Source organism: Triplophysa dalaica, chromosome 11, assembly GCF_015846415.1.
Source record: "Triplophysa dalaica isolate WHDGS20190420 chromosome 11, ASM1584641v1, whole genome shotgun sequence".
Taxonomy (NCBI): Eukaryota; Metazoa; Chordata; class Actinopteri; order Cypriniformes; family Nemacheilidae; genus Triplophysa; species Triplophysa dalaica.
In genome coordinates this window covers 21189227-21217177 of record NC_079552.1, presented here as the reverse complement: position 1 = coordinate 21217177, position 27951 = coordinate 21189227, and the positions used below count along the sequence as shown (strand labels likewise).

Here is a 27951-nt window from a genome sequence, read left to right as displayed (position 1 = left end):
GTTAAGTAAATGTATTATACTACTACAGTATTTCTATGTGGGGAATTGTGGACAGACTTGTCCCACATGATTATCTTGCAATATAGCCTACTTACGCTGCTGCCATTAAAGACTACGCTTACTATTGTTAATGTATTTAATATGTATCATATAGTTTTGTCATTGGATAAACCGAGATGACTGTAGAAATTACGTTTAATTTTGAATTATGAATAACATAGAAATTCACAACGCTGATGATTCCCCCCACGTTAATTCTGCCATCGTTATACTGGTAGTACACCGACAGCTGCAAAAAATCGGAATTTAGCACTTTGTAACATAAACACAATAAAACGGCTGGCAGCAGACCAAATCAGTCCCGACTCCCTAGTCACCGGGATTTTCCACTCCAGTCCGTGCATGCTGTTTTCAACTCATAAACGTTTAAATACAGCATATATGTAACAATACCGACAATGTATATAAACACAAGCAATCATTACATAGTATGAAGAAGAGGCCATAATCTTTTCCTAGTATAACACACATTTTAGACCGCCACTAGTCGCCATGTTAGCTCCCTGAATCTTAGTGCAGAGCAAAACGTGATTGGCTGAAGTTAGAATGTGGCGTATTGGACAACAAAAGTGGAAGTTAACCGATGGGCTTCAGTAGATGGTAGGCGGAGTCCACCTATTTGTGGATTGTGCGCACAATTTGACGTTTGAAATGTTTCAAAATCCACAAATGCACAGAGAGCCATCCACAAATGTGTGCACTGATCCACAAATGTATCCACTGATCCACAAATGCGTGCATTGATCCACAAATGCGTGCAGCGATTCACAAATGTGTGCACTGATCCACAAATGCGTGCAGCGATTCACAAATGTGCAGAAAACGATCCACAAATGTGAAGAAAGCGATCTACAAATAAATATCATTAAAATAAATTTGTAAATACATTTTCAAATCTCATTGTATTTATTTGTGAATTCCATTAATTTTTTATGTATTTATGGTTCGCTTTTTGTGCATATGTGGATTTAAAAAATGTTTGTGAAATTATCTATATTGCTTTGCGAATCGTAGTTTATTTATTCAGAATAATGAAACAAATCTGATCCCCTACACAATCAAAACAACAACAATACCGTAGCTAGATGACGCTGTGAAGGAGAGTGGAATGATGGGATTGGTTGCCATCAATTAGACGGGAACAAGAAATTATGTTAGCTGATGAGGTAAAGTTTTATAAATGTTGTGAATAATTGTGGTCCATAAATAAGTGACTGCTCAAAACAAGTAAGTGGCTTGCTATACGATAGAAATTACTTACGCATTTGTCCACGACACTCTTTTCATGCGCTTTCTACGGCAGTAAAGGGACGTAACGAAGGGGAACGCGGATATGACGCCATTGGAAGGTGACTGCACAGCCCCGTGTCACTGTTAAGAATGGCAAATTTCTCACGATTTACAAGCACTTGGAAACATTTGAGATATCGTTAGTACTCAGCCGAAAAAATAGGTTACACTCGTCTAGTGCTTTTTGGATATTTTCCTGCAAATTTGTAACAAACAGCACCTTAAATGGCTTTCAAACTTCAACAAAGGCTTTTGCAGTCTATACGTTTAGATTTGCTATATAAATATTAAAAGCTCTTTGGAGTTTTGGGCTCCTCTGATGTGCGGAATCATACACATTGTCTGAGGGCTCCACTTCTGAGAACTGTGAGCGGTCACGTTCCTTTTGTCCAGCAGCACTTTTCCTTATAGCTTCATAGACTATCTATCGGCTTCACAGACTATCTATCTATCTGCCAGAGCCCAAGACCACCCTATATCTATCCGCCCATCCCAGACTACGCCTGTCACTTCATATTTCCATCATGCACAGAGTCTGACAGCACAAAACAACACCTTATTAGTATTCAACTGTGCACAGTCCAAGTGAAAAGTCAGGCAGGTTGTGATGTTATTTTGTTAAGCATGACAGTCATATGTGGTTATAAATTACGTGGGGATGATGTTCAGAGACAGTGGTGCATTAAGTGTTTCACATGAGCTAATGGACAAGGTCTTAATAATTAGGGTAGATTTGTTCTACATTTTCTCTTGGAGTAATTTTGGGAAAAGCTGACGCAGATAACTGCAGTAAAGTGATTGCCTTCTCAAATGACTTGTCTGAGGAGTCAGTTTAATTAGTCATCTAGCCACCCAAAAAAATTGAAAAATAAGAACCCTGTAAGTTTCTTTTGGTGTGGCTTTCCCTGCAAGCATGTGAGAAATTCGGACTTAGCTACGGTTCTGATGTTCAAAACGGATTTTAATATAAGGTTACCGTCACTTAATCTAAACAGTTCAACCCACAGCGCTCCGCCTTGTTGTTTTCACAAGCGACAACACTGTACATGACGCCATGGATAAAGTTCGTGGACAACATGCAATGTAGTCGCTGCACAGAGTCCAATCCTAGGAAGAGACAGGGGTGGATTTATTTTATTTTAAATGGAAATCCATCAGAAAGTAAGTTAAAACCTGCTTCTTTACGAGAATCACTTCAAACCGGAGTGCTTTTTTAACTTGGGACAGTACAAGCAGGATTAGCTTCAAAGTTGTTCCTCAAAAGTGATCAAGTATATCTGTATACAGTATATATACGAGACTGGAGCCGCCTGGCAGAAGCCCCTTCTATGACGTATCTTCGCGTCTGTTGTGAAGTGAATTTCAAGCGGGAATGAAGCGAATTTCACATGCAAATGAAGCAAATAAACTCAAAATGTTCAAGCGTCCAATTGTGCGCAAGTTGAGTTTGGTGGGAACACTCTATGAGGGTTTAAATTGTGTGGGGAAAAGGTGTTACCAGATTTCAGGGTAACAGGAGGGTTAAAGCAATCTCTCTAGAGAGCCAATGGTTCTCATTCAGTAAGCATGGGTATGCACAAATTTGTGAGTGAAACCTGCGTACGAATGTTTTCACGCTGTAAGAACACATTTGCAAAAATCACACTCTGGCTGGTCTTAATTATCTCTCTGGCAGCATTAACATTATCCTTCAAAATTTGCAAATTGAAATAGCGCATTGAAAATACCCAAAAGGAAACCCGGTAATATAAAAATATAAGGAAATATAGACATTTCTCTTCACGCTTTCATCGCAGTAGGTGACACTAAAGTTGGTTTGCAACCTGCCATGAAACGTATAAAGAAGAAGTATGCCCAGAATGATTTATCGGGAGAAGAAACAACATACTTTAATTGCATAATATCATTTAATAGAAACGCAGTTATTCCGCAATATTTTTTTAATACACATTTAGAAAATATTGTGTAAATATGTTATGGAAACCTGGCTTTCTCTCTCTCTCTCTCTCTCTCTCTCTCGCTCTGTGTATGCTCTCTTTTGTGTAAGAATTGATTTTGATGACTGCGCACTTGTAATTACTCAAAGATGTGGCGAGAGCGCATCTGTAGACAGTGTCACATGGGGTTGCGTGAAGCATCTTCAGTTTAAGTGGTGACGGGCAGTAAATGAAAGGTTATGCGAAAAGCCCTTATATGGAGATGAGCTGAGCTGTGTTGAGCAAATAACTAAACTTGTGCACGCGGATGCTCATTTAGAATACTCCAAATTCACTAACATTAGGACAAGGTTAAGAACAGGTTCATGTTAGTATGCACATTTTGTGAATTAGGCGGAATTTCAAATGTCTTTGAAATGTCTTTCGGTTCAATGGTTCGGTTCAATTGCAGACGGGCTCTGGGCTCAACTGTTTTTCCTATCCTGGGTAGCCCTGATGTTACCATGTGAATATTTAACTAGAATTTTTCGATCTGAATTTGAGCAGTCGAATTAGACATATGCTTTCTTTGAAAAGTATTGACTTGAAATTTGAGATCTGAATAAGAGCAATCAAATTTGATCAATCTGAATGTATTTTATCTGAAATTTTTTGTATCTGAATTTGTGAGCATTAAATTCAGGTTTTAAATTGGAAATCAAGAATTTTCATATTTAAATTTCATAGAGGTAAATTCGAAACAAATAAATTCAGATACATGGTTTCCATAGTAAAATAATTCAAAATCAAGTATTCATAGGCTGTTAAATTTCAAACATTATGTCTCTTATTTGCTTCCATAGTTGGATATTAAATAAAGTGTATAGATAGAGATTTACCTTACCAGTTTGAGCTGGAGTCTGACGAAGAAACATCCGAAGATGATAGTAGATAATAGATAGATGATAATAGATTGAACACTTAAATAAGCCGAGTTCATACCTAGATAATCAAACTTTAATATCCCAGAAATAACGATACATGTTAAAGGTCTGATGAACTGAGCTTGTTTATTGTTTTATACGGTTATAAAATGTCTACTTATGACGTTCGAGTGGTTCTTACATCCAAAAATATAAAAATCAATAAGTAATAGGCTGTTTCATACCCAGGTTTTGAGGCCAGCTCTGCAAACTCTCGGTTTTAATGGGCTGCCACGTTGAAGACACCTGAAAGTAAACGCCCACCGCTTTGATTGGAAAGCAGTTTGCGTAGTTGAGGCTTCTGTGACTTTGGTTTGAGAAGTAACGTTAGGTTACACATTAGCGCCATTCACAGTTTTCGCACGGCATCAGTATTATCTGGAGACCACCTGTGATTTATAAATGACCTCCCCACATCAGTATTTCATATGACGCATTCCCACGGGATGATTTTACAAAAATGTACTGACTTATTCCCGGATGTGATGACAAGGCTTTGCGTATAGTTTGTATAGCCTATAGTTGTATTGCGTTTAATGATAAATGACCGTACCTGTCAGCACTTGAGGCCCGTGATCCCGAACCGGACAAAAGATCACCGCGATCGCAAATGTTACAAGAGTTTCCGTGATGAATAAACAAACGGAAGACTCCCAGTAACTCATGGATATCACAAATCACCCGAAATAATACCAAAACACTTCAAAGCAGCCTCCATTATTTGCAAACTGTGTATAAAACCTTGTAAAAAATTGTATAAGAGCCCACCAAATCCTTTGCAATTAATACAAATGACTAGAGGTCCCCATGTAATACTAATCTCGTGCGAATAGTGCTCAGGGCACATCAAGCGATCTCTAACAAAGCAATAGTGACGCATAGTACAAACATGTTTTGTCCCACATGAGCTGGAACGTTTTTAAAAATAAACTTTTACCCCGCATATATCTTAAAGAATATATAATTCCTATGCTATTTTTCTATTCATTTACTCTCTGTGGTCTGCAACTTGCAATATGCACTTTAAGCGCGATTTGAAACAGTTGCTTTGACGAGTTCAGTGTAAATGAGTCATCCTCAATAGCAGTAGCGTAACTTTGTTTTGAAAAGTGGTGTGGACAAAGACGACAAAAACAAAACTTTAATAAATTGTTTCTGTAATTACTTGTTGGAATATTCATGGGCGTAACAAGCGTGGAAAATGAAGGTGACCTCCTCTAGAAAACAGTATAAAAACTGCTCCCCTTTACCGACGGCTTCAGTGGTGTAACATTAGTGCGAAAGACAAATAGGCCTAATATTGACACTGCCGTGAAGCATGTTCAAATCCGCTGAATTTACTATTCTAAATTTTCACATCACATTATTAGATCTGCTTCCATTTGTTTTTAAACTATATCATGTTTTTATCTATAGATAATTTAAAGCATGTTGTGCTTTATTATATGTAAGGATAGCTGTTGCCGTGCGAAATTAAACGTATTAATTCGTTATCAAATAAAAACTACTGAAACAAATGTTTTTTTACCCATGTTAAAAATTTGGTCGGTCAAGGATTGAGACGTTTGGGAACCCACTGCTAATAAGGACAAACATTCAAGTATACGGGGGAAACAGATAGAAAAAATATATCTTACAAAATAATTTATAAAAATAAACATTTTTGTAATCAATCTTTTGCCGCTATATCCTCTTATATCTTAATTTATCGACTAACGCACTTCATTTGAACCCTTTCTGCTCGGCGCGCGCTGCTTCTCTCCCGCCAAAGACGGGTTAGACAAGCTTATTTTAACAACAGCAGAGCATACGTCCAGAGCAGGTAAATGGACACACAGCAGTAAACAAACTTCAGCTAATATTAAAGCATTTACATCCATCAGTTTGTTTACTGTTTGCTATATGTATCCAACATTTCAAACAGATTTGTGATATTTTGCTATCCCACAACCTTTTATCTACATTTAGCATTATTGATCAGCATGAGAACATTTGTGGCCCTGTGAAAACCCAGGCTAAAGTCTCATAATCTAATTGATTATTAGACAACAAGCATCAGAGATTCATTTCAAGCATTAATTTCACAAAAAAATGTCGGTAGTATTTAGTCAATATTGAAGATATTGTTATATTTTCACAGAATATTGTGTAGGATGATTTTATGAAGGACATTTGCTGGGTTTTCACAAGCCGGTTCACGTTTTGTAATGATCAACGTTTTAATTGTGAAATTATTTAAAGATAGAGGTAGTTCTGGTATGAAAGTGAAAATGGCATGGAAAGGCTAACTTGTTAAGTAACTTTGTTTTCTGTTTATGATTTTAATTGTTATATAGCATTTTAATTGTTACATAACATTTGCTGTTTGCATGTTTTCAGTATTTTTATTATTTATAAATATTAATTAGGCCTATTAGACATCTATTAAGAGGGCATCCCCCAAAAGCCACAGAGCCTATACATACATATCACAAAATATAAAATAAATGGCCTGATAAAAGATCATATCTTTTATACAGTACATCCAACTGGGCTAAATTGATTAAATATTTATTTAATTTCCAAAAACATATTGTCTGGACCTCCGTTTGGAAGAAAATATAAAGACTGGACCTCTTGGAACTTAAATTGAATACCCCTGGTGTAGATGGACAGTTTCTAGCTGTGGGACATGGCAAAACGCAACGTGGAAGCTCTTAAAGGGGCCACATTCTTAAACCTGCTATAGTGACTCCTGTCACTATAATGTTAACCAAACAACCAAAGAAAAGAGGAATTCAATGTGTTTTGTAGCTTTAATTAAAATTGTTCTATAATAAAATTTAGAATTTAGCATTAAAGACTGTAAAATGTTTGAGAACCTTTTGAGAACATTCAATTTCTGTATATTTCCTACCTGTTAGACATGATAGCTCTCAATTATACTGTTGAACGGCTATAATTAATATAATTAGATAAAATAATTAGAAAGGTAAATATAAGAAATAAATATGGAGTTGATGTTAATAGAAGTTTAGTATACAAACTTGTGCTTAAAATAGAAATTAAATATAAGTATTAAATGTAAAATTAAATTACTTTGAAATATTTAGAAAAGTAAATATAAGAAATAAATGTAAAATGAAATTCAAACGGTAAAAAATTTGATGCAATAATTAGAAAATTTAATATAATAAAATTTCAATAAAATATAATAAACACTTCAGAAGACACCGTGGCGTGGCAATTAAATAAAGGCGGCCCTTGGGTTTCCTATAGCCCCAGGGCCCAATGTGTTCTTAATCCGACCCTGCCAGAGCGATGTGCAAAAAGAGGTAACGTTCAGCCCTTACAAATGTTTCCATCACATTGTAAAAAGCGTATGCCGTTTTGTGTGGTGAATACAACTTGGAGCCAGAAAGTGGTTTGATCCCTAGAATAAACGAGTCAGGGGTGAAGCCCGAACTTTAACTAAATATAAAGTCAAGATTTTCTGACCAAAAGCTGTCCACATAAGCTACCAGTTACAAAAACTTCTGCAACCCACTTTCTGCAGAGGTGTGGGCAGACAGATGGAAACAAGTTCTGACATAATTCAGAAAGCATAATAAACATTTATTTATAACATATACATTTATATACAGAAGATACAGTCTTGTGGATATTTAGCATTATACTAAACCTATCAAATATTACTTTCTGCCTTAAACTTAACTCTGTTATTTTGCCTTATTGTATCTAACCGGTACTTTTGTAAAAAAAAAAAAAAAAAAAAAAAAAAAAAACATGGACTTTCATGCAAAATTCTTCAAACGGCGAGAAGACAGATTTTGGGTTGTCTGTAGAGGTGTCTGAGGTATGATGTTTTTCCAGACTGCTCGAGGTGGATAGAATAAGTGTCACTTTGGATGAAGCACATTTACTAAAATGCCATTGTTGGTGTTTGAACTCCACGTTTCTTTAGCCGACAGGAAGCGTTTTATTACATTATTCCTGTTTTAATTACACCTGTTAGGCTTTCATTTTTGGTTTCTGTCCCTAATGAACGCCAGTGCCAACTTCACATTGGTATTCAAGTCGCCTCTGCCCTTGGTACTTTTAAACTCACATTTACTGTCAGGACCGGTTTGGGTTCTGCTCCATCACAGAGCTCAGCGATGAAGCAGCCGTGAGAACCAGACAGAATAATGTAGCAGTGGGCATCCGTGACCTCTACTGAGAGTCTGTCAGCCGTATAGCCTCATCATTACACTCTCCAGACAAAGGTGTGCACGCCAGAGAAACGCCCGTGACGTTAACTAGGGATTGAGTGCATCTATAAGTACCTGCTAGCTGTACCCCGTCATTTCAGACACTGCCCTCTATGTTCACTTTGTGCGCAACAGAAAGAAAAGCAATGAAACTATGCCCCTATTGCTCCACTGAACCGAAATATCACTTATTCAGCAGGCTGAGGTCAAGCTCCGCGCTGCCACTCCGGGAATTTTCATTTTTTTTCTCTTAAACTTTCTATTTCTCGCACGCTTTCACTTGACTTGATTTTTTTTAAGGAACTCTCCTCATCGTTTGCCTTACCAGCATCTGACATGACTTCATGGGGAATGTTTTTTTTTTTTAGGATTATAGCAGCAGGTTTCATGAATACCAATGAGCATCAACTTCACAAAATTCGATCGAAGTCTATGATCAGTAGTGGCAGAATGTGGCCAAAATATTTAGAATTTAAATATTTAATATTAAGATAAGTGTGCGATATATCCTACAAAATTGATAATACAATCACCCAATAGACACTATACATTTACACATATCTTTATTTTTTAATTCTTAAAATATTCTTAAATATATTTAATATTAAAAATGAATCTATATTATAATATGAATATATATGTGTATATATATGTAGTAATATTTTTATTTTAAATTTATATTTGGGCTAAGAAAACAACTTTGTGATTTATTTGTACAGTACTAAAAAAGTGTTTCAGGGATGTTGTTGCATCGTAGCCTTAATCAAAGAACAATAAGGTATTTGTAATGTGTTTCCATTCTTGACATGGTTTAAATTGAATGAAGTTGTCATGAATTAAATATAATAATTTTATATCAATAGGCACCTGGGATTTGTCACATTTGTCATGTATGGATATGCCCATTTTTGGGCATCCGCTGTGACCATATATTAAGACACACCTAAGTTATATTGTGAATATAACACTGCAATCCTATAGACTATTTAACAGTAGTGTAGAGCACAAGAAAAAACAACACTATAGAAACAAGATAAAAGAAAACAGGAAAATAATAAATACAATACTGCTAAAATGGGTTTTCCATAAAAGTGCTTGGCAACAGTGCAAAGATCTGAAAGCGCTACCACTTTACTACCGCCTTCGCTACTGCCTTCGCTACCACTGCTTAGACATTAGAATTGACAAAAAGCAAAAAATAGTGAATGTGGTGTGACGTATTTACCTGCTTACCTACAGATTTGACTTCATTGAATTAATACATTCCTCCTAGTTACCATAGCAACGTCAATTAGACATCTATTAGAAAATTCCAGTTGGATATAGATTTGTATGTGTGGTTCCTGAGTACTTCCATCTGGTCCACTACACGCTTCACTTGACAGGTTACAAATCCTCTTTGAGATGTTTCAAGGTTATGCATCTGCTATGGCTAAGCTGCTGTTAGTATGTCTAGAGTGACCCTGGCCTCCAGGGTTACTGTGACCGGCACAACTTCTACCTGGGGTGGGACATCTCTGTGATCACTGGTGCGCAGGGCTGTGATAATCGTGAGGCCAGTGGTCTCAAGACCCTGTTTGTATGTGTGTAGTGTCTCTCCACGGGTGACTGCAGTCAGTGTGGTCATTTCCTCTCCTCCCCGAGGTAAGAAACCGTGTCAGCTCTGCTGACCATAAAAACCTTGAATTGAAGAGTTAGTTGTGGTAGTTCATGTGATAAACAAAATCTGCTTGAAAAAAAACAATTCTCCGGTATAAAATATGTTATTACTTGTGACTCATTTGTAATGCTGTAATTGTATATAAATGTAATGACTTATGGTAATGCAATCATAGCAAAATGAAACCCCCAAAAATTATTACATAATGACGGTTAAATTTGTTTGCCCGTCGTATCTGCATGTTGACACAAAGAATGAAGGCAAAGGGGTACGCTGCGTGTTAAAATGTGACTCAGAGGGGCACTGCCCGAACGTCCATGAGTTAAGCCTGTGGCATACTTCTTTTTTTACGTGTAAGCAAGCATACTGCGAACAGCTGAACGCACAGCCTTGCAAAGTATAAGTCATTCGACTCCTACGCGTACACACGGCTTTTGACACATGCACATCATGACATACTGCAATACCTCTCGGGGCCACAGGGGTCAGGTTTTATCCCTACTACCTTGAATCGATGCTCCTAGGAAACGGTTGCTACCTGGTCATTAAACTTACTACTGCAAGAAATGGAATGTGCATGCGTAACCTAAGTGTACTTTGTACGCGAGGTAACAAAATTCCGTTGTCATGAGGTATCGAGTCCCCCCTAGAATTCGGTCCCCTTTAGGACCCCGACTGGTACAAAAATTTAATTTTTTTTAATGTTCGGTAAGTGCTAGGGCTAGCTTTTTTTCACAAGCGCTAGCTAACCACGTAGTTCTATGCTATGCTAGTTGATACATAAGCTTACTAAAACAGTAAGAACAAGATTTGTTTGATTTCACTACCTATAGCCTCATAGACATACTAGCATAGCAAATACTTCATGTAAAAGACGTTAATGGTAATTTTAGCAGAGTTCTAGTGACATTTATCGTAATGTAATTTTGTAAGAATTGCAATAAGGCGCTAAAAAAGTACCAAATAGACGTTCTTTCAGCCAATAGAATCACTCGGGGACCTAAAGGGGACCGAATTTCAAGAGGGGACTTGACACCTCATGACATTGGCAGAGCGCGTAATCGCGTATTCTGATGATGAAATTTGCCTCAATTTTGCGGTTATCAAGATGCTATTATTGTGCGTCAGTGTTTTTCAAAATAAGGAGAATTGAATTAGTTTTTTGAAGATTCTCAGTGTTTTAAAAGAAATCTTAGATTACATCACAATACTGATCCAAGGAAAGTCCAGCTTTCAGAGAAAGAATTGTGGTGTAGTTCTATAACCATGAGGTCTGCTGTGAATTTTTTATTTGTTCAATTTTGATTTTTTTTTAATTGAGGGCACTTAGAATAATGAACATAAACACCCTGCACATCATATTTAACATCTTCACTTCATCTTAAACTGCCGAGTTTATTTAGGTCATTTAGCTATAGTGTGTAAACCCCAGTCAACCATCAATGGCTTTACACAAATTCCCATAAACCTGCATGGCCTTACAGGATGTTTAATTCCCTTCCATAAATTCAGTTTACAACAGGATTTTATTTCACCCTTATGAGCGTATGAGTGTAAGAGATTAGCAAATCGAAGGAAATATAAAATTACGTAAGTGGTTACAATTGGATGAAAGTAGATGAGAATAGGTGGAGATATAAAATGGTCTTGAAATCAGTGGCGGCTGGTGCACAATCTTTTTTGAGGGGGCGCAACAAACAATTTGACATTTGATTCAAACGTGTTATCACTGCTAAACTAAAAAAAATCTACAGTCTATCAATGCACTATTATAGTGTACGGAGTTTTCAGGAGCCCGTTTCAGAAAGGAGGGTAAGTGAAAACTCTGAGTATATTAACCCTGAAATGAGGGAAAGTCTGTTTTTTCCATGTCAAACCTGAGAAAGCAGGGTGAGTCAAGCCCGTATCTAAAACAGAGGTAATTTATACTTAGAGTCGGGAGCAGGTTCTCTTTGCTTAATCCCAAGTTTCTTTCCATCTCCTCCCCCTTTTTAAACACAAGTGGTGTACCTCCTTCGTTCATTCATTAATACAGTCATTCATGGCACACATTTCGATCACACAGAGATCATCTCAGTACTAATGTGTTATTTTTGCTTTAATAGAGGATCCTGTATGTGAAGAGGCTGCATTCATTCATAGGGATGTACTTTGATATAGGACCCGAGTGGAATTTTGTCCAATACACCATGACGTCTCACACTCATCACTAGAGAACTGATGGGGAGTGAAATCATAAGAATTTATTTCTGTTGTTACGTTCATTTATTAATTAATTTACTGATTAATTTGTTTTATTGGTACATTTATCTTTTAATTCATTGAAACTTAATTAATTCTCAGCACATTAGTAAATCCACTGTATGCAGAGCAGAAAGTGCCTCTCTCTCTTGCACTTGATGCCTGCATGTTGATTTTTTTGGTGCTGTTGCCATGCTGAATCTTAATATCAGAGCTCCATTGATCATGGCTTGTTGTAGTCATGGTAAATGCGCTTAACTCAAGGCAAGTCTATCCAGAGTTGATAGGACTACCTCAAATCAGCTGTTCTGAAACCAAAACCCAAAGTTTTGCATCTCTTGAGTAAATCAAGTCAGAATTATTGAAACGGGCCCGAGGAAAATCTGGAATTGTGAATAATGACCTTAAAGAGAGTAACCCTGTTTGGTGTTTTGGTTGGCCATCCATCTCTAATGTAACAAATTACGGGATAGAGTTTTCAGTTAACTTTAGTTCAGTAAAGAATAATAACAGTCCATCGTGTGTTTCGTCATTTATTTGTGTTAAGCTAAACAAGCACAACTATAGTTAGTAGTACTGAAAATGTTTATAAACTAGCTATAAGATATAACAGCACCTTACAATTTACTACAGTTTACAGTGAAAATACCAAAAAAATTACAGTGCGTCAGCATCCACTGCAAACAGCGTTGTTCTCTGGTTTTGTCCTGTTGCTCGGGTGCATTGTAAACACTTTATACTAACACTTTTTACTTTATCACCATTGCGGTGAATCTGTAAATGACATTCCTGCATTCTATACTTCTAAACTTGTACTTAAACTTCATAATGTTATGTATCAGGGTTCTGGGTGAGTAAAGGATTCTCTGTGAAACGGTTGAGAATTGTATAATTTAAGAGCACACCCTCTATTGACCAGCCGCCACTGCTTTAAGTACTGTGTTGTGTAGCTGCACGTTTCGACTCATATCGCCGCTTATTCTGAAAACTGACGTACGTGTTGTTTTGCGGTGAGTATTTCCTAAATGTCACTTTAAAAGTATCTTTCAAAGATGTAATGGCTCTTGCAAATATGCTTGTATTTCCTTTCGAAAGTTAGGCCCAGAAACCATTGCTTGTCAGTTCTGTCTGTTAAATACATCAGACGGTCAGTAAACGGTGTGTGGGAGTGCCGTCTCAAGCTGAGATGACCATTTACGGCAGAGAAATATGACATGGATATGAACCTCCTCTACCATCTGGTCACAAAGCATCTCTGTGGGATATTTCTGCAAATGAAGACATTTAGTGAGACACGCCTCTTGAGTAGACCATCACGCTGGACTGATCTTTAAGGCACGAGATGCTGTGATTAGATTCAGTATGGCTCATTTGTTCCTTAAGGAACACCAAAGTATTCCCATCTGCTTCTGAATCTGTGAATGCTGTTCGATAGGACCAGAGAGGAACGCTGACATCTCTATATTGTTTGCTTTGATTTTAGACAACAGCTGCTAAATGTGGGACGTTCTGGCAGTTCTACATCTAAATGTAGTCTTACACAGCTTTTTTCATACATACATTTTGTATTTCATACATTGACAGCCGTGCTTGTCAAAAAGAGACATAGTAAAACATAATGCATTCAGAATATGAATTAGTTTTCTGAAGCTGTATGGTCTATATGAGACATCTGAGACATCATTGTTCATTGAAGACTCATATATTTCTCAATTTCTTGATTTGATCTGACACACACAAAAAAAGCAATGGTGTTTGCTATTAATGATATTCAGTCTGGCACAATGCGCCGACTCTCTGTTTTATAATCTAAACACATTTTCATAAAGACCCTACAAAAACCTTTACCAAAAGATTCTTTGTGGTGAAAACGTTTCCTTGGATGATAAGTAACGGATAATGTACAAGCAACCTGTTGTTATTGCAGAAATAAGGGGTTATTTTGTGGTTAAAGCCGGCTGCTTGTACATTAAGCCGCTTATTAAACGGCTACTTGACACACAAGAAAAAAACTGGACATAAAATGTGAATTTGAAATATTTTATTAGCTCATTTTTACCGAATGCAGACCTTCAGCGAGGAAAAGTCGTTTAATTTCTGTTTTAAAGTAAGAAACGACGTTCAATGTCATGAACGTGAAAATTGGTTTAATCATTTTTAAATATAATGTCATATATGTTATTAAAAGACATATTAATAAATAATTTTAGTTTTTACTTTTTTACTGCCCCTCTCAAAATGATTTGCAGTATCCAGGTTACAGGATGTTATTGGTTTTGAGTTGTTGTTCTTTGAAAATAACAACCCTTGGAATGTCGCAACTGACCAATCAGAATCAAGCATTCAAATGAGACGTGTAATGAAAAGGTAAGAGAGAGATGGTTCTTTAATGAACCTTTGACAGAATGTATCTCTGTGGAACCAAAAATGTTTCTTCTATGGCATTGCTGTGAAGAACCTTATGAGCGCATGTATTTTTAACATTGTACTTGGCACACTACAGCTAAACATTTCTCATCCGTATCACTTCAGAAGATCTTCAGAAGAAAGCCGTGTTATGTTCTTGTATAGTCTGAAAGATGTTGCTATGAACAAGCAGGAAAGATTATTGTGAAGATTTTGTATTCCAGAGAGGAAGAAGTCATAGCAGTTTAGAATTACTCAAGTAAATCTTCATTTTTGGATGAACTGTTCTACATTTGTAAATTTGTTTTACTTGGCTGTAACTGATCTGTCAGCCAATCCATTTCGGTCATCTAACACACGTGGAGTTTGTGGCCGACAGCATTGAATTATCCACATAGCATACTGCAGTTTTCAAAGCAGCCCAGTGATGAGACATGCTGGATGATTATTGAGTTTAATTTGATTTGAGTACGGCTGCTCTTTGTAGAAGGAGGTTGAACATTTAAGCTGCTTTCCATTAAATGATTTACCAATACGTAATGATTATGAAAGTTAGGGATGCTGGGATTTCATGAAGATTAGCTTGCTCGATCCTCACTGTTCCTGGCGATATAAATTTGGACACATGGTGTCAGGATGAGAACAGGGAGATTGTGGAGACATAAACTCACAACTGAGTGTGACTATATAATCCAAGAATATTTTTTTTAAATATACGACTTTTACGGCTGTTACTACCAATACTACAATAAACATATGGCTAAGCCCCTCCCTCAAACGCAGTTACCACAAGAGCAAAGTCAAATCATAATAAAAAGTATGAATTAGATCGTACAAATAAGCCACCTTGTAAAATAGCTGCGAATTCACATCAGACTGGGTTGATATATATATGAAAGAAACCGCATATTTAAATAGACGGTTCTACGCACTATTTACACGTGGTATGGATCTTTCGTACCAACTAACATTTTGAAAATACGAACATTTTCATCAATCTGAAAATGTTAAGGCCATTGCACATTGAGTCCGAAATTCGCATCCGAAATTTCCGCACGTAAAAAAATAGATATGACCTCACATTTACACTGTCACCGAGATTTTCGTCCGTCATCATTTTTTTTTGACTGGGTTAGATTTTATGCGTTTTTCGCATCTGTGGCAAGCATTTTGAGAGGCGTTTTGACAAATAAGAGACACCGTATAAACGTGCGCCAAAACAAAAATTTCTGAATATCTACAAAGAACTTACAAAAAAATTTCATTCAGTTTCATGAATGAGACCCATTGTATGGGTAAAAATTATTGAATGTTCTGTAATGCCCAAAATCATTAGGAATTTAAGTAAAGATAATGTTTAGGGCTGCACGATAAATCACAATTCACATTCAAATCGTGATTAAATCGTTGAGGCTATCACGATTGTGAAATCGCAAAGGCCGCGATTATGTTTTATGCGCAGCTTGTTCTTGAAGCACGGCTCTGTGATCTGTGGAAAATGCTGTTCCATCTGAATCTTTTTGATTTGCATAAAACGTGGATTTAAAAAAGCAACACATGTCAAACATCATCCTTATAAATATACTTTATTGTCATGAAAATACGTGAGGAGGCTTGAAAAACAGTGATAGAAAGATGCCAGATGCCGATAGGAAGACAGCATTTCATGGTTATACGCGCGGTACTTTTTCTATGGAGCATGTGAGTTTCTGTGCAAGAGCGCCCTCTGCCTTTCGGATGCAGCTGCAATTAAGCTTTTCAATTTATCGTGCAGCCTAGCGCAACTGAGCTAGCGCAACTGTTGCCAGGGTCGCGGTTTTCCCGCACAATTGGGCTGTTTTGAAAATGCAGTTGCAGGAAAAATTGCATTATACATATGCAATAATTTAACGATGCTTATCTTTTAAGTAATGTATTACGAACAGAAAAGACATTTCTCGTCCATTTCCGTGCGTGGCCTCAAGCACACATGGGATCTTTTTTAAAGCGACACCCAATCCAAAAATGAAAATTCTGTTATGCATTAGAACTACTCACCCTCTAGTTGTTCCAAACCTGTATAAATGTCTTTGTTCGGTTGAATCTCAGTATTTTTGTATTTTCAAACTAATTTTTTGCCAATCAACCTCCTTATTAGATTGCAGTGTTTCAAATACATCCATTTGAAATACAAAATACTATTAATTTGTAACAGTATTTTGTATTTAAATGCGTTTAATCGTAACATTTTTTGTATTTTTTTGTTCAGCCGAGTTAATTAAAAAAATCAGCAGTCTAATAAAGAGGTTGATTGAATACAAAGATTTTTTTAGAATGTTAAGTTCTAGTTCTGTAGTTATTTTGGTGAAAGTAACTCAAAAGTAATACAGGAGTCATGTAACGTATTACAATTCTGAGACAGTAATATTGTAAGGTAAGGGATTAAATTTGAAAAACAGTAACAAGTAATCTGTAATGTATTACGGTTTGGAAGTTACTTGCTCAACACTGTTTCTGAATACCACAAACTGTATAGCCCAAGAAAAATTCCAAAGTAGCATGGATTATTGTCATTGGCCAGCTACGCTATGTTCAAGGAAGGTAAAGTTCAGTGTCGCATCGCCGCCATAATTTCATCTAACCCCACAGACACTCACAGTTTTTAGTGTCTCATGTGCATCTAACAGCATCATAAAGCTTTTCTATTGCACGCTGCAAAAAGCATTTCTTTCAATTCTGAAAACCACTTAACCCAATCAGAGGCTCGCAGGTGGACTTGGGAATCATGAGCGTGGAAATACACATCCATCCTGGTCAACTCGAAGTCAGATTGATGTAGCTGAAGTAACATGACATGAGAGGGTTGAGTACATCGCATCCTCTCACTAACTGAGAGAAAAAGCTCCAGGATTGCTCTTATTTTAGGAGATATCTCCTCATTTATCAGAAGTGACAAGTGAAATGATGATTTGTTTGGCGGAGTCGTTCTACACCTGATGCCAAGACTCTTTTATTGTTTTCCTCTCACACTATTTTGAGGATACGATGTTCATACAGTAGAAGCCTGCAGCTTTGCTAGAAAACCAACCTTGTGTGAACTTGAGATGTGTTTCCAGCAGGCAGATGTTACATAGGAAATCTCTGCACGTTCCTCACGGAATATTCTAAAATAATAAATTATACTATAAGAGATCTGTGTACCAGTCACACACCAGAAATATTCTCACAAATCACAGAACGTTTTGCAGAACAAACAATGTAAGAAATCATCTGCATGCTGAAGAAATTAAATATTAAGTAGACGTGTGCTGTCATTATCGTTCATCCTGATAAAAAAAACTACGACTCGACAAGGACAGAAGCCCAGCGAGTTCATTTTATGGGGTGCCGAGTTCCAGTTAAAAATGAAAAGGATTTCCATCTTATCCACGTTATAGCTTCCAAACTTAATGCAAATTTCAAACTTATAGTGAGATTTTATGCATCTGGGGTTTAAAAATATGAAATACATCCCAACTAGATGCTCCCAATGAATCTTCTCCATTTCCATTAGAGGCAGTTCACACGAGACTAAAAACTCAACTAAAAACGAAGACTTTCTTTGTTTATTTACATGACAATGGAGTGCGATTTGGAGGACTGAAAATGCAAACTTTTGAAATCGGGTCTCAAAATCCATGTTTTTGGAAACTAGCGGCATTGTCATTTCCACGTAAAACTATGAAGGCGGCATTTTCAAAAACCGATGACGTCATACGCATGCGTATTACACGTTCAGTCTATAGGCATTGGCAACTTCTCTGCGTGACATACTTATTATCAATTCACCAGCAAAAAGTAGAAATTGTATTAAAAGCGCATTTACCTTAAAACAGGTTAGTGTTTCTTAACAGTGCCATCCACTGGACTGGCATGCATAATAAAGCATTTTTATTTATTTTCCCAGATCCGTGTAAATGCTGATCGTTTGATAACGCTGTCATGTGCACCTGAAACTTTTCAAAAACGCAAAAGAAAAAGTTTTCAGTTTTTCATCAGGTAAACATACTGGTATTATCAATGTTTTACTACAAATCTAAGTAACAAAAAACATTGCCATGATATGTTCCACACGAGTCATCAAACACTTTTGCATCTGAGCAACAGGCTCCCTGGTCTACATTTAGAAAACAAGGACACGCAAAATCAATGCAACTGACTGAGTGGTTAGAAAAGATTTTTAATTATAAACTGTGCAGCTCGATTTTGTATGCTGTAGAGTGTGAATGACAGAGAGGTGAAGCAAAGTGTCAGACTGTATGAAATTGCCAGTGTGCCAAAAATATGAAAGGGTTTAAATAGATCAGCACATGTTACTGTCAGCATTACCACACCAACAACACATTTTGCAGAAGCTTTGCCTCGGGCGGGTTTGGGGAGTTTTGTTGCCATTCTGAGTTTTTTGTATTTTAAAACCTATCTTCGGTCCAAAACTTGTATTCTGTGAATTGCCCTACACAGACAGCCTCCTAAGTGAAAGAGGTACAATTTCTTTAACCCTTCTACAGTGTTGATGTTTTTGCTGCTTGGCCAATGTTCTCAGGTCTGGTGGTTGCACAGCGTTATTCAGGTTTTAAAGGGGTCATGTTTTGGCCATTTACAGAGACTTGATTTTGTGTGTCCTATATTAGGTTTTCATGATTGATTGTTCAAATATTTACAAAAAATCTTCAAATGATGATGCTTTTAATTGAGCACAAAACAGGTGGTCAAATGCCAATGTGTAAGCGGTTTAAACTGATGAATCCTTCACCACATGCTTTGACCTTCCCTTTGGGGAGAAATGCTGCTCTTTAGTTAGCTGATTGTTGTTCACATTGGCAAACTTCACATTTTTCATCATTTAGTCACCTTCGAGTTGTTCTGTATAAATCTTTATAAATGTATTTGTTTTGATGAAAACAGAGAAAGATATTTGGATTGATGCTAATAACCAAACAGATTCTGCCCCCAAATTAGTAAACTTTTTTTTATTCTGGTTAACACAAAAGATGATATTTTGAAGAATGTAGGACAGCAAACAGTAATGGGGCACTTTTGACTACCATTGTTTTTTGTTCCTACTATGGGAGTCAATGGGGGGCAAGATCATTTTTGTTATAAGCATTCTTCCAAATATCTTTCTCTGTGTTCATCAGAACAAGACTTTTACACAGATTAGGAAACAACTTGAAGGTGAGTAAATGATGACTGAATTTTCATTTATGTGTGAACTAGCCCTCTAAGCTTTTCCCAACTGGTGTGAGATTCATTCATCTTGCTGATGGTTGATTCACTCAGACACATGAATGATGGCAGCTGTAAACAGACTCACAGGTTGTGTGCGTGTGTACTCATTATGTTTCACTGAGTGTTTGGAGTAAATGAGGTCAGAGTTGTTGCCCTTCCACAACACTTAAAACACAAGAAATTGGATGGGGGCCGTGAAAGGCAAACATGGACTATGCAAGATGAACTTAATTATGGGCCACTGATTTAAAGATTTATCTCTCAAGCTCCAAAATGAGTTCAAGTGAATACCAAAGGACTTTGTAAAAAGATTCGAGCAGAGTCAGCGTGAAATAAAGCTATTCTAATGTTAACGTATCTCTCTAACAAACCTTTTTTGTTAAAGTCCCTGCCACTAAATTACAGGTAAGGGAAGTAAAAAGAACACAATTAGTTACTGAACAATCAATTTTTAAATCTTAAAAATATAGGCATTTGTAAAAAAAATCACTTTGACTTTAATGAAATATTGCAGAGTTTATTGATAATAGTTTATCAATGTGGGTCATTCTCTTTTTAAAATTCACTTGCCCTTATAATCTTCAAATCTTTTATGCATTCAATCAAATCGCAGAGAAAGACACCTCACTGAAAGACACACACAAAGTGTACTTTTAGAAAAAGTTTAATATTTATCTCAAATAATACTTTTCAAAATATTTGTCATTTAACAATCTGCAGTACAGTTGTCTAGGGTCATAATTTTTCTCATGTCAAAGATCACGTACGAGCCGATATTTCATAAAAGCTTGTACATATTGACATTTGTTGGAAAATTTGAAACCATAGATATATATATATACTTATGGGTAGATAAACAATTAATTTAGATTTTTGTACAGTAAAAACATTTATTTGAACAATTTTACCTACAATTTTACCTCAAAAAAGTACAGCATATTTAATAATTTTACAAATTCTGCATAAAAAATATATTTCTGTACAAAAACATCTTTTGCACCTACTTCAAGTCAGCAGCACATGATCGGATGACATTGGCGAATAGCGCGATGGACGGGTCGAATGTGGTTGTACAGCTCGACAGTCTCGAAACTACTTTACAGCTGTGAGAAAACCAAACTGTACAAAACCAAACAAAGAAACGTTATTGCAGCAAGCCTGAGAAAAGGCAAGATGTGGATTATCTGCTATAATCCGACACGCACACAAAATTTTTCGATCTGAGAGCATGACACGACCAAACGCACTCGTTCTTGTGATTGAACATGCAATCGACGTGAAAATGATATCCCATAGCGAATCTACAATGATGTCATTGTGCACGTTTTATGCTATAAGCCATAGATGTGTACTGTAGAGCGCAAGTGCATATGGTAACAGCGTCGGAGAAACAGGCAACAGTAGTTGACGTTATGGGAAAATGGGAGCACTTACCGTTTCAGCACATGCACGCGCTCATGACATTTAAATCACAGTGAATATGCACCTCCACAGCCCTAGGCTCTTAAACTAGGTTAATGTACTCATGATATGGGTCACTGGGAACCGGTATGAGTCATGCTTGTGAATCTAATAAGGCAGTGTTTCTTCGAGAATAAGTTTGATCCCGGATGGAAATGGTGGGGGTGGCCGAAGAGACGGTCCGGTTCAGACTCGTACACAAGGGTGATGCGGATCAACTTGTGGGCTCAGATCAATCTTGTATAGGCATCCACACACGGCTGAGAAACGAAATCAATATTTGCGCCAGCGACGTCATGTCCTTCTGCACGAGGTATATTTTAGAAGTAATGAAAGCAAATCGTCGAGCGAACGCTATTATGAATTCCAACTTAAAGATGAAATTTGTCTCAGCAGTTACGTTTGCTAGACCAGACATGCCAGAAATAACGCAAACATATGCGCGCGAAGTGACATTAAAAAAAAAAGAAATATGTTCAATTGTGTCTTTACCATGTTGTAAACATAAACAGAACTTAATTTCCAAAGATAAATTCAGTCTTTCTCTTGATAGCCGTAGCATGACATCATGCTCTCTATGGATATGGATTTATGTTTATATACATATGGTTAGTAAAACCCTGTATATATTTTTTCGATTTGTTCGTTTCCTCCGATACGCTGATTTCATATCCATTTCATACTAGTGCAAAATTTGTGCGATAAAGTTTTTGTATTTTTTCAACACGGCGGTTGACGTTTCCATCCGCAACCTGGAGGTGCAGTCTCATTTATAGCTTCTTGTAGCGTTTTGTCCCCAACTCGGTGGAGAGGTCTTTAAGTGTGCTAAGCCACAATAGTCCAGTTGCTTTCTCGATTTGTGGTTTGTCTTCACTGAAGAAAATACATTGTGTCAACAACTTTGTGGCGTTCAAAGACACTTCAGTATCTTGCCCAGGAAGTTTCTTTGATGGGGGGAAATACATAGAAAAAAATGGAGATAAAAGCCAAAAGCCTTCATCCTTTAAGTGCCACGTACGGTACTGATCCCATAAAGAACGTCAAGTCTTCTTTCTTTGATGTGTTTTTCCCCAAATATTTTCATTTTTTCTGTAAAAAATAGTCATCGTTTTCAATTGAGTTCATACGTCCATTGTAAGCTTGTGATAAAAGTCGGCATCTGTAGCAAAGTGCAGTCAGTGGTAAAGGAGTGTTGGTGTCTTATGCACACAAATACACATCCGTCTGCTGTTTACCCATGACGCACACCGGGGTGCCGGCCCACAGCTAACAATGAAGGCTATACTACTGTGCAGACTGTATTGAGCGTCGTGTCAAACCTTACAGCCTTCGCCTCGGTCGGCTTCATGTTTGTATCATACATGGGATTTTCAAATGAAGCTTGACCGTTTGTGTTCTCGTGACCGGCGTATCCATTGTACTGAACTTTTGGTCTTGTTCTGAAATTGGGAAAACGCCACATGGTTAGGATTCAGAACAACGTCAGAGTTCACATATTTGGGTGTATTGTTTACTTTTTAGATATGGAGGATCAACATAAACATTAGAAATGTTACATAAAGCTTCAAACAAAATTAGCATGATGTTTTCATCCAACAATGGCATGTGACAAATGTGTTAGCGGGTTAGATTCGAGGATCAAGGTTACATCTATAGCTTCCTACTTCACTGTAGCTCTCAGATCTCACTCGCGGTCAAGTTCAAATAAAAAATGAAACCTAAAACATGTAACAACGTGATGCCAAATGACACATGACTGAGCAAATGAATATAGCACACGAGTCAAAGGAACTAAACTTTCCTCCTGATATGCTTTTACATTCTAAGAAATGACAATGGGCCAAAAATGGACAATCCCAGATGTTGGGTTAACCCAGAAAGCAGTTTAAACATGACCCAACAATGGGTTAAAACCCAACACAGATGAATAGAAAAACCAACGGTTAGGTTTGTCCTCTTTTGACCCAATAGAATGGCTAGTTGCATTTTTTGTCTCCTTTTAAACTTGATATAAACAATGAGAACATTTAATTTTTTTGTGAACTTTCAACAAAGCTTTTTGAGGCCTCTTGAAGACTCTTCCACAGCTTCAAAATTTCAACTAAAGGATGTTTTAGTTAATTGAAAAGAAAGTAACACCAGAACAAACACTGATATCATATCACTAATAATACAACACGGTGTAATTAAAGATGCAACTGATCTGATCTTAAATGACATAGATGATCATGATTATTAAGAGATTATGCCTGTTGCTGACAGGAGGAAACATCTTGGTTACATCTGTAACCTCAGTTCCCTGATGGAGGGAACGAGACGTTGTTTCGAGAACGACAGATGGGGTTCGCCCTTGAGATCCAATCAACTCTGACTACTATAGAAAAGGCCAATGAAATTTGGCGAATGAAATTTGCATGTTGGTCTCCGTCCTCGGATGTCCGTTATAAAAGGAAGCTGGTGTGCAGCATTCATTTACCTCTTGTTCTGATGACCCTGAGAGCCTCTCACGACAGCAGCAGATTACGATACGTGTTTGTGGCATAACCTCCATCAGGGAACTGAGGTTACATACGTAACCAAGACGTTGCCTTTCTGTCGTTCTCTCGACGTTGTGTCGAGAACGAAAGATGGGGTTACCTATGGAAAACGCCACAACGCTATATCGCGTCACAATCTCTGGCGAAGCGATGGTAACAGGCCTGGGCGTGTCATCTCGAAGCTTTCGCGAAACTGTAACCTTCCAGTGTGGTGGTCGGGGGTTCCAGAGCTCTCTTGGAGAAAGATGCATACAGCCCTGACCGGTAACCTTTTACGGATGGAGGACGTAGCTCTCTACTGGTGAGAGGCCGTCCAGCTCGGGTTTACACCGGGTAAGCGCAACTTCCTTAATTAGGGATGCGCTGCAGAGGCCACCTCCTACCTGAGGGGAGGAATAAGGTGGATATAGGTATGGTCTCGTCCTTGGAGGAGAACGCATGGAACGTGCGGACTAAGTAGTAAACCGCCAGGTGGAGGTCCACCTGGGGAAGCTCATGGGTTACCAGGAGTGTGAACCATTCTCATGAGGATACATCCGACGGAACAGCCAACGGAGGGGGTGTTATAGACGTCCGGTAGCACTAGGTCCGGTTAGAGCTATCTGTGATAGTTCATATGGTGTCCCGGTCTAAGGGGGAAGGCTGTTCTGCGCAGCCAACCCCCAGGGGGTGCTTGCTTAGTGATGGATGGAATGCCTGTTCTTAACCAGTGTTTGGGTAAGAAGGAAGGTTGGTAAGATACCTGTTCTTAGCCATATGTTTGGGTAAGAAGAGAGGTGGATAGCACACTGACCCAACCTACTGGAGGGTGGGAAGGTGTTTTCTCAGGCATATGCCCCCCCGGATGCCAGTCCCACATGTTGCCACGCAGGACGTGGGCTGACACCAGCTGACACCGCGTCGTAACGGCATCCACGACCCTGTGCGCCAGCCTCTGCTTGGAGACAGCCTTCCCCTTCTGCTGTACTCTAAAAGAGACAAAGAGCTGGTCAGAGCTTCTGAGCTCTGCGTGTGTCCAAGTAGAGGCGCAGTGCGCGTACTGGACACAACACGGATGGGGTTGGGTCTTCCTCCCCGATGGGGAGCGGCTGCAAATCCACCACTTGGTCCTGGAAGGGAGTAGTGGGAACTTTGGGCACGCATCCGGGCCTGGGCCGAATTCAAGGCAATCCGATGACACGGAGAATGCTTGGAGGTTCCCTACTCTCTTGAAGGAAGCGAGCGACATCAGGGGGGCCGTCTTACTCGTCAGGTGAGGAAGATCGGAACCTCTGAGGGGCTCTTGGGGGGTCTCCAGTCTTTTAAGAAGGACAACACGATCCCGATTGAGCACCTCAATGGGTCTTTTTTTTTCGTTTAGAGAGACACCAGGATGAGAAGAGGCGCAATCTAGAGGCGTATAACTGCCTAGTAGATGGAGCCCTAGCCTGTGCAATGGTTTCCGCCACAGAGGGGGGTAGCCTGCTCAGGATGGCTGCTCGTCCCGTCCAGAGACCAGACATGGAGGTTCCAGAGGTCTGCCAGAACGTGCCCATCCCCTGAGAGAGCAGGTCCTCTCTCAGGGGAATGGGCCAGGGGGGAGTCGTTGTCAAGAGCATCAGCTCCAAAAAACAAAGTGCAGTTGGGCCAGTATGGCGCAACCAGTAACACTTGTTGCTCCTCTTCCATGAGGCTCACTAGGGGGAAGGCGTACTTCCGCTTGTCCCGCGGCCAGCTGTGCGCCAGGGCATCCGTGCCGAGGGGGGCATCGGTCAGGGAGTACCAAAGCGGGCAATGGGTGGTGTCGTGGGAGGCGAACAGGTCTACCTGTGCCTGCCCGAACAGCACCCAAATGAGCTGGACTGCGCGGGGGTGGAGTCGCCACTCTCCACGAGGCGTATACTGACGAGAGAGTGCGTTGGCTGTCTGGTTCAGTTCGCCTGGGATGTGCGTGGCCCGCCTGGAGTGGATCACCTGCTGACTACACAGGAGGAGGCGTCGGGCAAGTTGTGTTAGCTGCTGTGAGCATACGCCACCCTGGCGATTGATGTATGCTACGGCTGTCGTGCTGTCCAGGCGGACCAGCACGTGCCGGTCCTGCACGAGAGGCTGTAGCCTTCCCAGTGCAAGTGGCACAGCCCACAAATCTAGGCAATAGATATGCCAGCGCAGGCCCGTCCAGCGCCCCGCTACTAAGTGCCTGTTGCACACTGCACCCCACTCCTGCAGTGAGGCATCCGTCGTCACCATGACATGCCTCGTAACCTGTCCGAGGGGGACCCCCGCCCGGAGAAAGGTCATGGAGACCAAGGGGTTAGGGTGTGTCGGCAGAGGGGCGTCATCACCATGCACCTGCTGCAGGTGTGCCACGCTGTCCTCAGAAACTCGACTCTGTAGCCAGTGCTGAAGCGGTCTCATGTGCATCAACCCAAGGGGTATTACCTCCGCCAAGGACGCCATGTGTCCCAGGAGCCTCTGAAATTGTTTCAGGGTGACCGCTGGCTGCCTGAAGTGTTCCAGGCAGTTCAACACCGACCTGGCACGTGCTGCGGACAGTCGCGCCATCATGGTGACAGAGTTGAGTTCCATCTTGAGAAAGAGGATGCTCTGCACTGGGAGAGGGAGAGGGAGAGATGATGCCCCAAAACTTGGGAGGGTTTCTGGCGAACTAGATCGAGAAGCCAAGATGGACCGTCCGCATTAGCCACCGAGACAGTGTGGGCAGCTTTTCCCAAGCTCCCAGGGACTGTGACAGGGGGACCAATTGGAGGTCTGCTTCACCATTCCCACGGGGGGGTTCGTCGGCTGGCCGGGCTAACCATATGTCGCGGTGGGTCCACATAGGGAAGGTTGGCTCCACCTTTTTGCCTGCCTGGCGGGACAGCTGCACGCACTGTTGGTTTGAGAGTGGTGACAGCTGTCGTGTATGTCGGCCCTACACCTCGCCAGGGCGTGGGGTCGGGTTGCCGGGCACCAGGCCCTGAAAAGGGTCCGGCTTTGGTGACCAGGCAGGACCCGTCCTGTACCGACCGATCAGAGCCGTGGCTGTGAAGGTCGGGCCTGATGTTGTTCTCCCTGGGGACTACCCGTCAGTGTCATTTCCCTGGAAGGTTACTGATGCAGCCTGGGGGTGCACAGGAACCGGTGTGGATGTCAAAGGGGTCCTGGGCTGCCGGGAAGCAGACGTCACGCAGGATCTCGGAGGCCTGTAGGCGGCCGAGTCGCGGCGCGGTAAAATGTGGCTAATCGGCACTGTCTGCTTCTTCACCATCAAAAACGGCTGAGCGCAGTCCTGGACGGTGTTACCAACAACCCACCCTGCGAGACGGGTGCATCAAGAAAGCGGACTTTCTCTGTGTCACTCATCTTTGCAAGGTTCAGCCGGGGGTGTCTCTCCTGGACCACTACCGTGGACATCGTCCGACATTGGTCGCCTGGGGGGAGCTCAGATTCGTCAGTGTCGGATGCCAGTCTCCCTCAGATGCTGCGAGCGACATCTTATGTATGTCACGCATCGTTTCCGAGTCCGTGCCTGAGGATCCGGACGGTATGCCACCGCCGGTTGGGGAACGTTCAGAAGAGCGAATTGGGGTGAGATCGGCCCGTGAGCACTTGGCTGGCAGGTTTACGTTTACAGAGGTCCCCACATCACTAATGCTGCTAACACAGGCGCACTTCGGGGCCGTAGCCACCGATGTCACTGCCCGGGTAGCAGACGAAATGGTGTCTGATTCCCGTAGGAAGACAGCCACCCGTGACAACAACTTCTGAATGACAATCTGCCCACATTTCGGGCAAGATGTCTCAACGAACGCTGCTTCAGCGTGCTGGACGCCCAGACACCTACCGCAGCGATCGTGTCCGTCCCCCTCCTCGATGAGGTTGCCGCACCCAAGAGAACAGCGGGACATGCTGCGCTGGAGAATGCTTAGTCCTGAAAAG

The 27951-nt window shown here is 39.9% G+C and overlaps 1 protein-coding gene across 3 annotated transcripts in view; it reads right to left on the bottom strand.

Annotated features, from left to right (window-relative positions):
* Positions 1-20680: 20680 nt before the first annotated feature.
* Positions 20681-27951, bottom strand: part of csmd1a (CUB and Sushi multiple domains 1a) — a 313221-nt gene continuing 305950 nt past the window's right edge. For all 3 annotated transcript variants that reach the window (XM_056760343.1, XM_056760344.1, XM_056760345.1), the window contains one exon: positions 20681-22932. In XM_056760343.1, the coding sequence (XP_056616321.1) occupies positions 22773-22932 (160 nt within the window). In that variant the 3' untranslated portion in view covers positions 20681-22772. The remainder of the gene's footprint in view (positions 22933-27951) is intronic.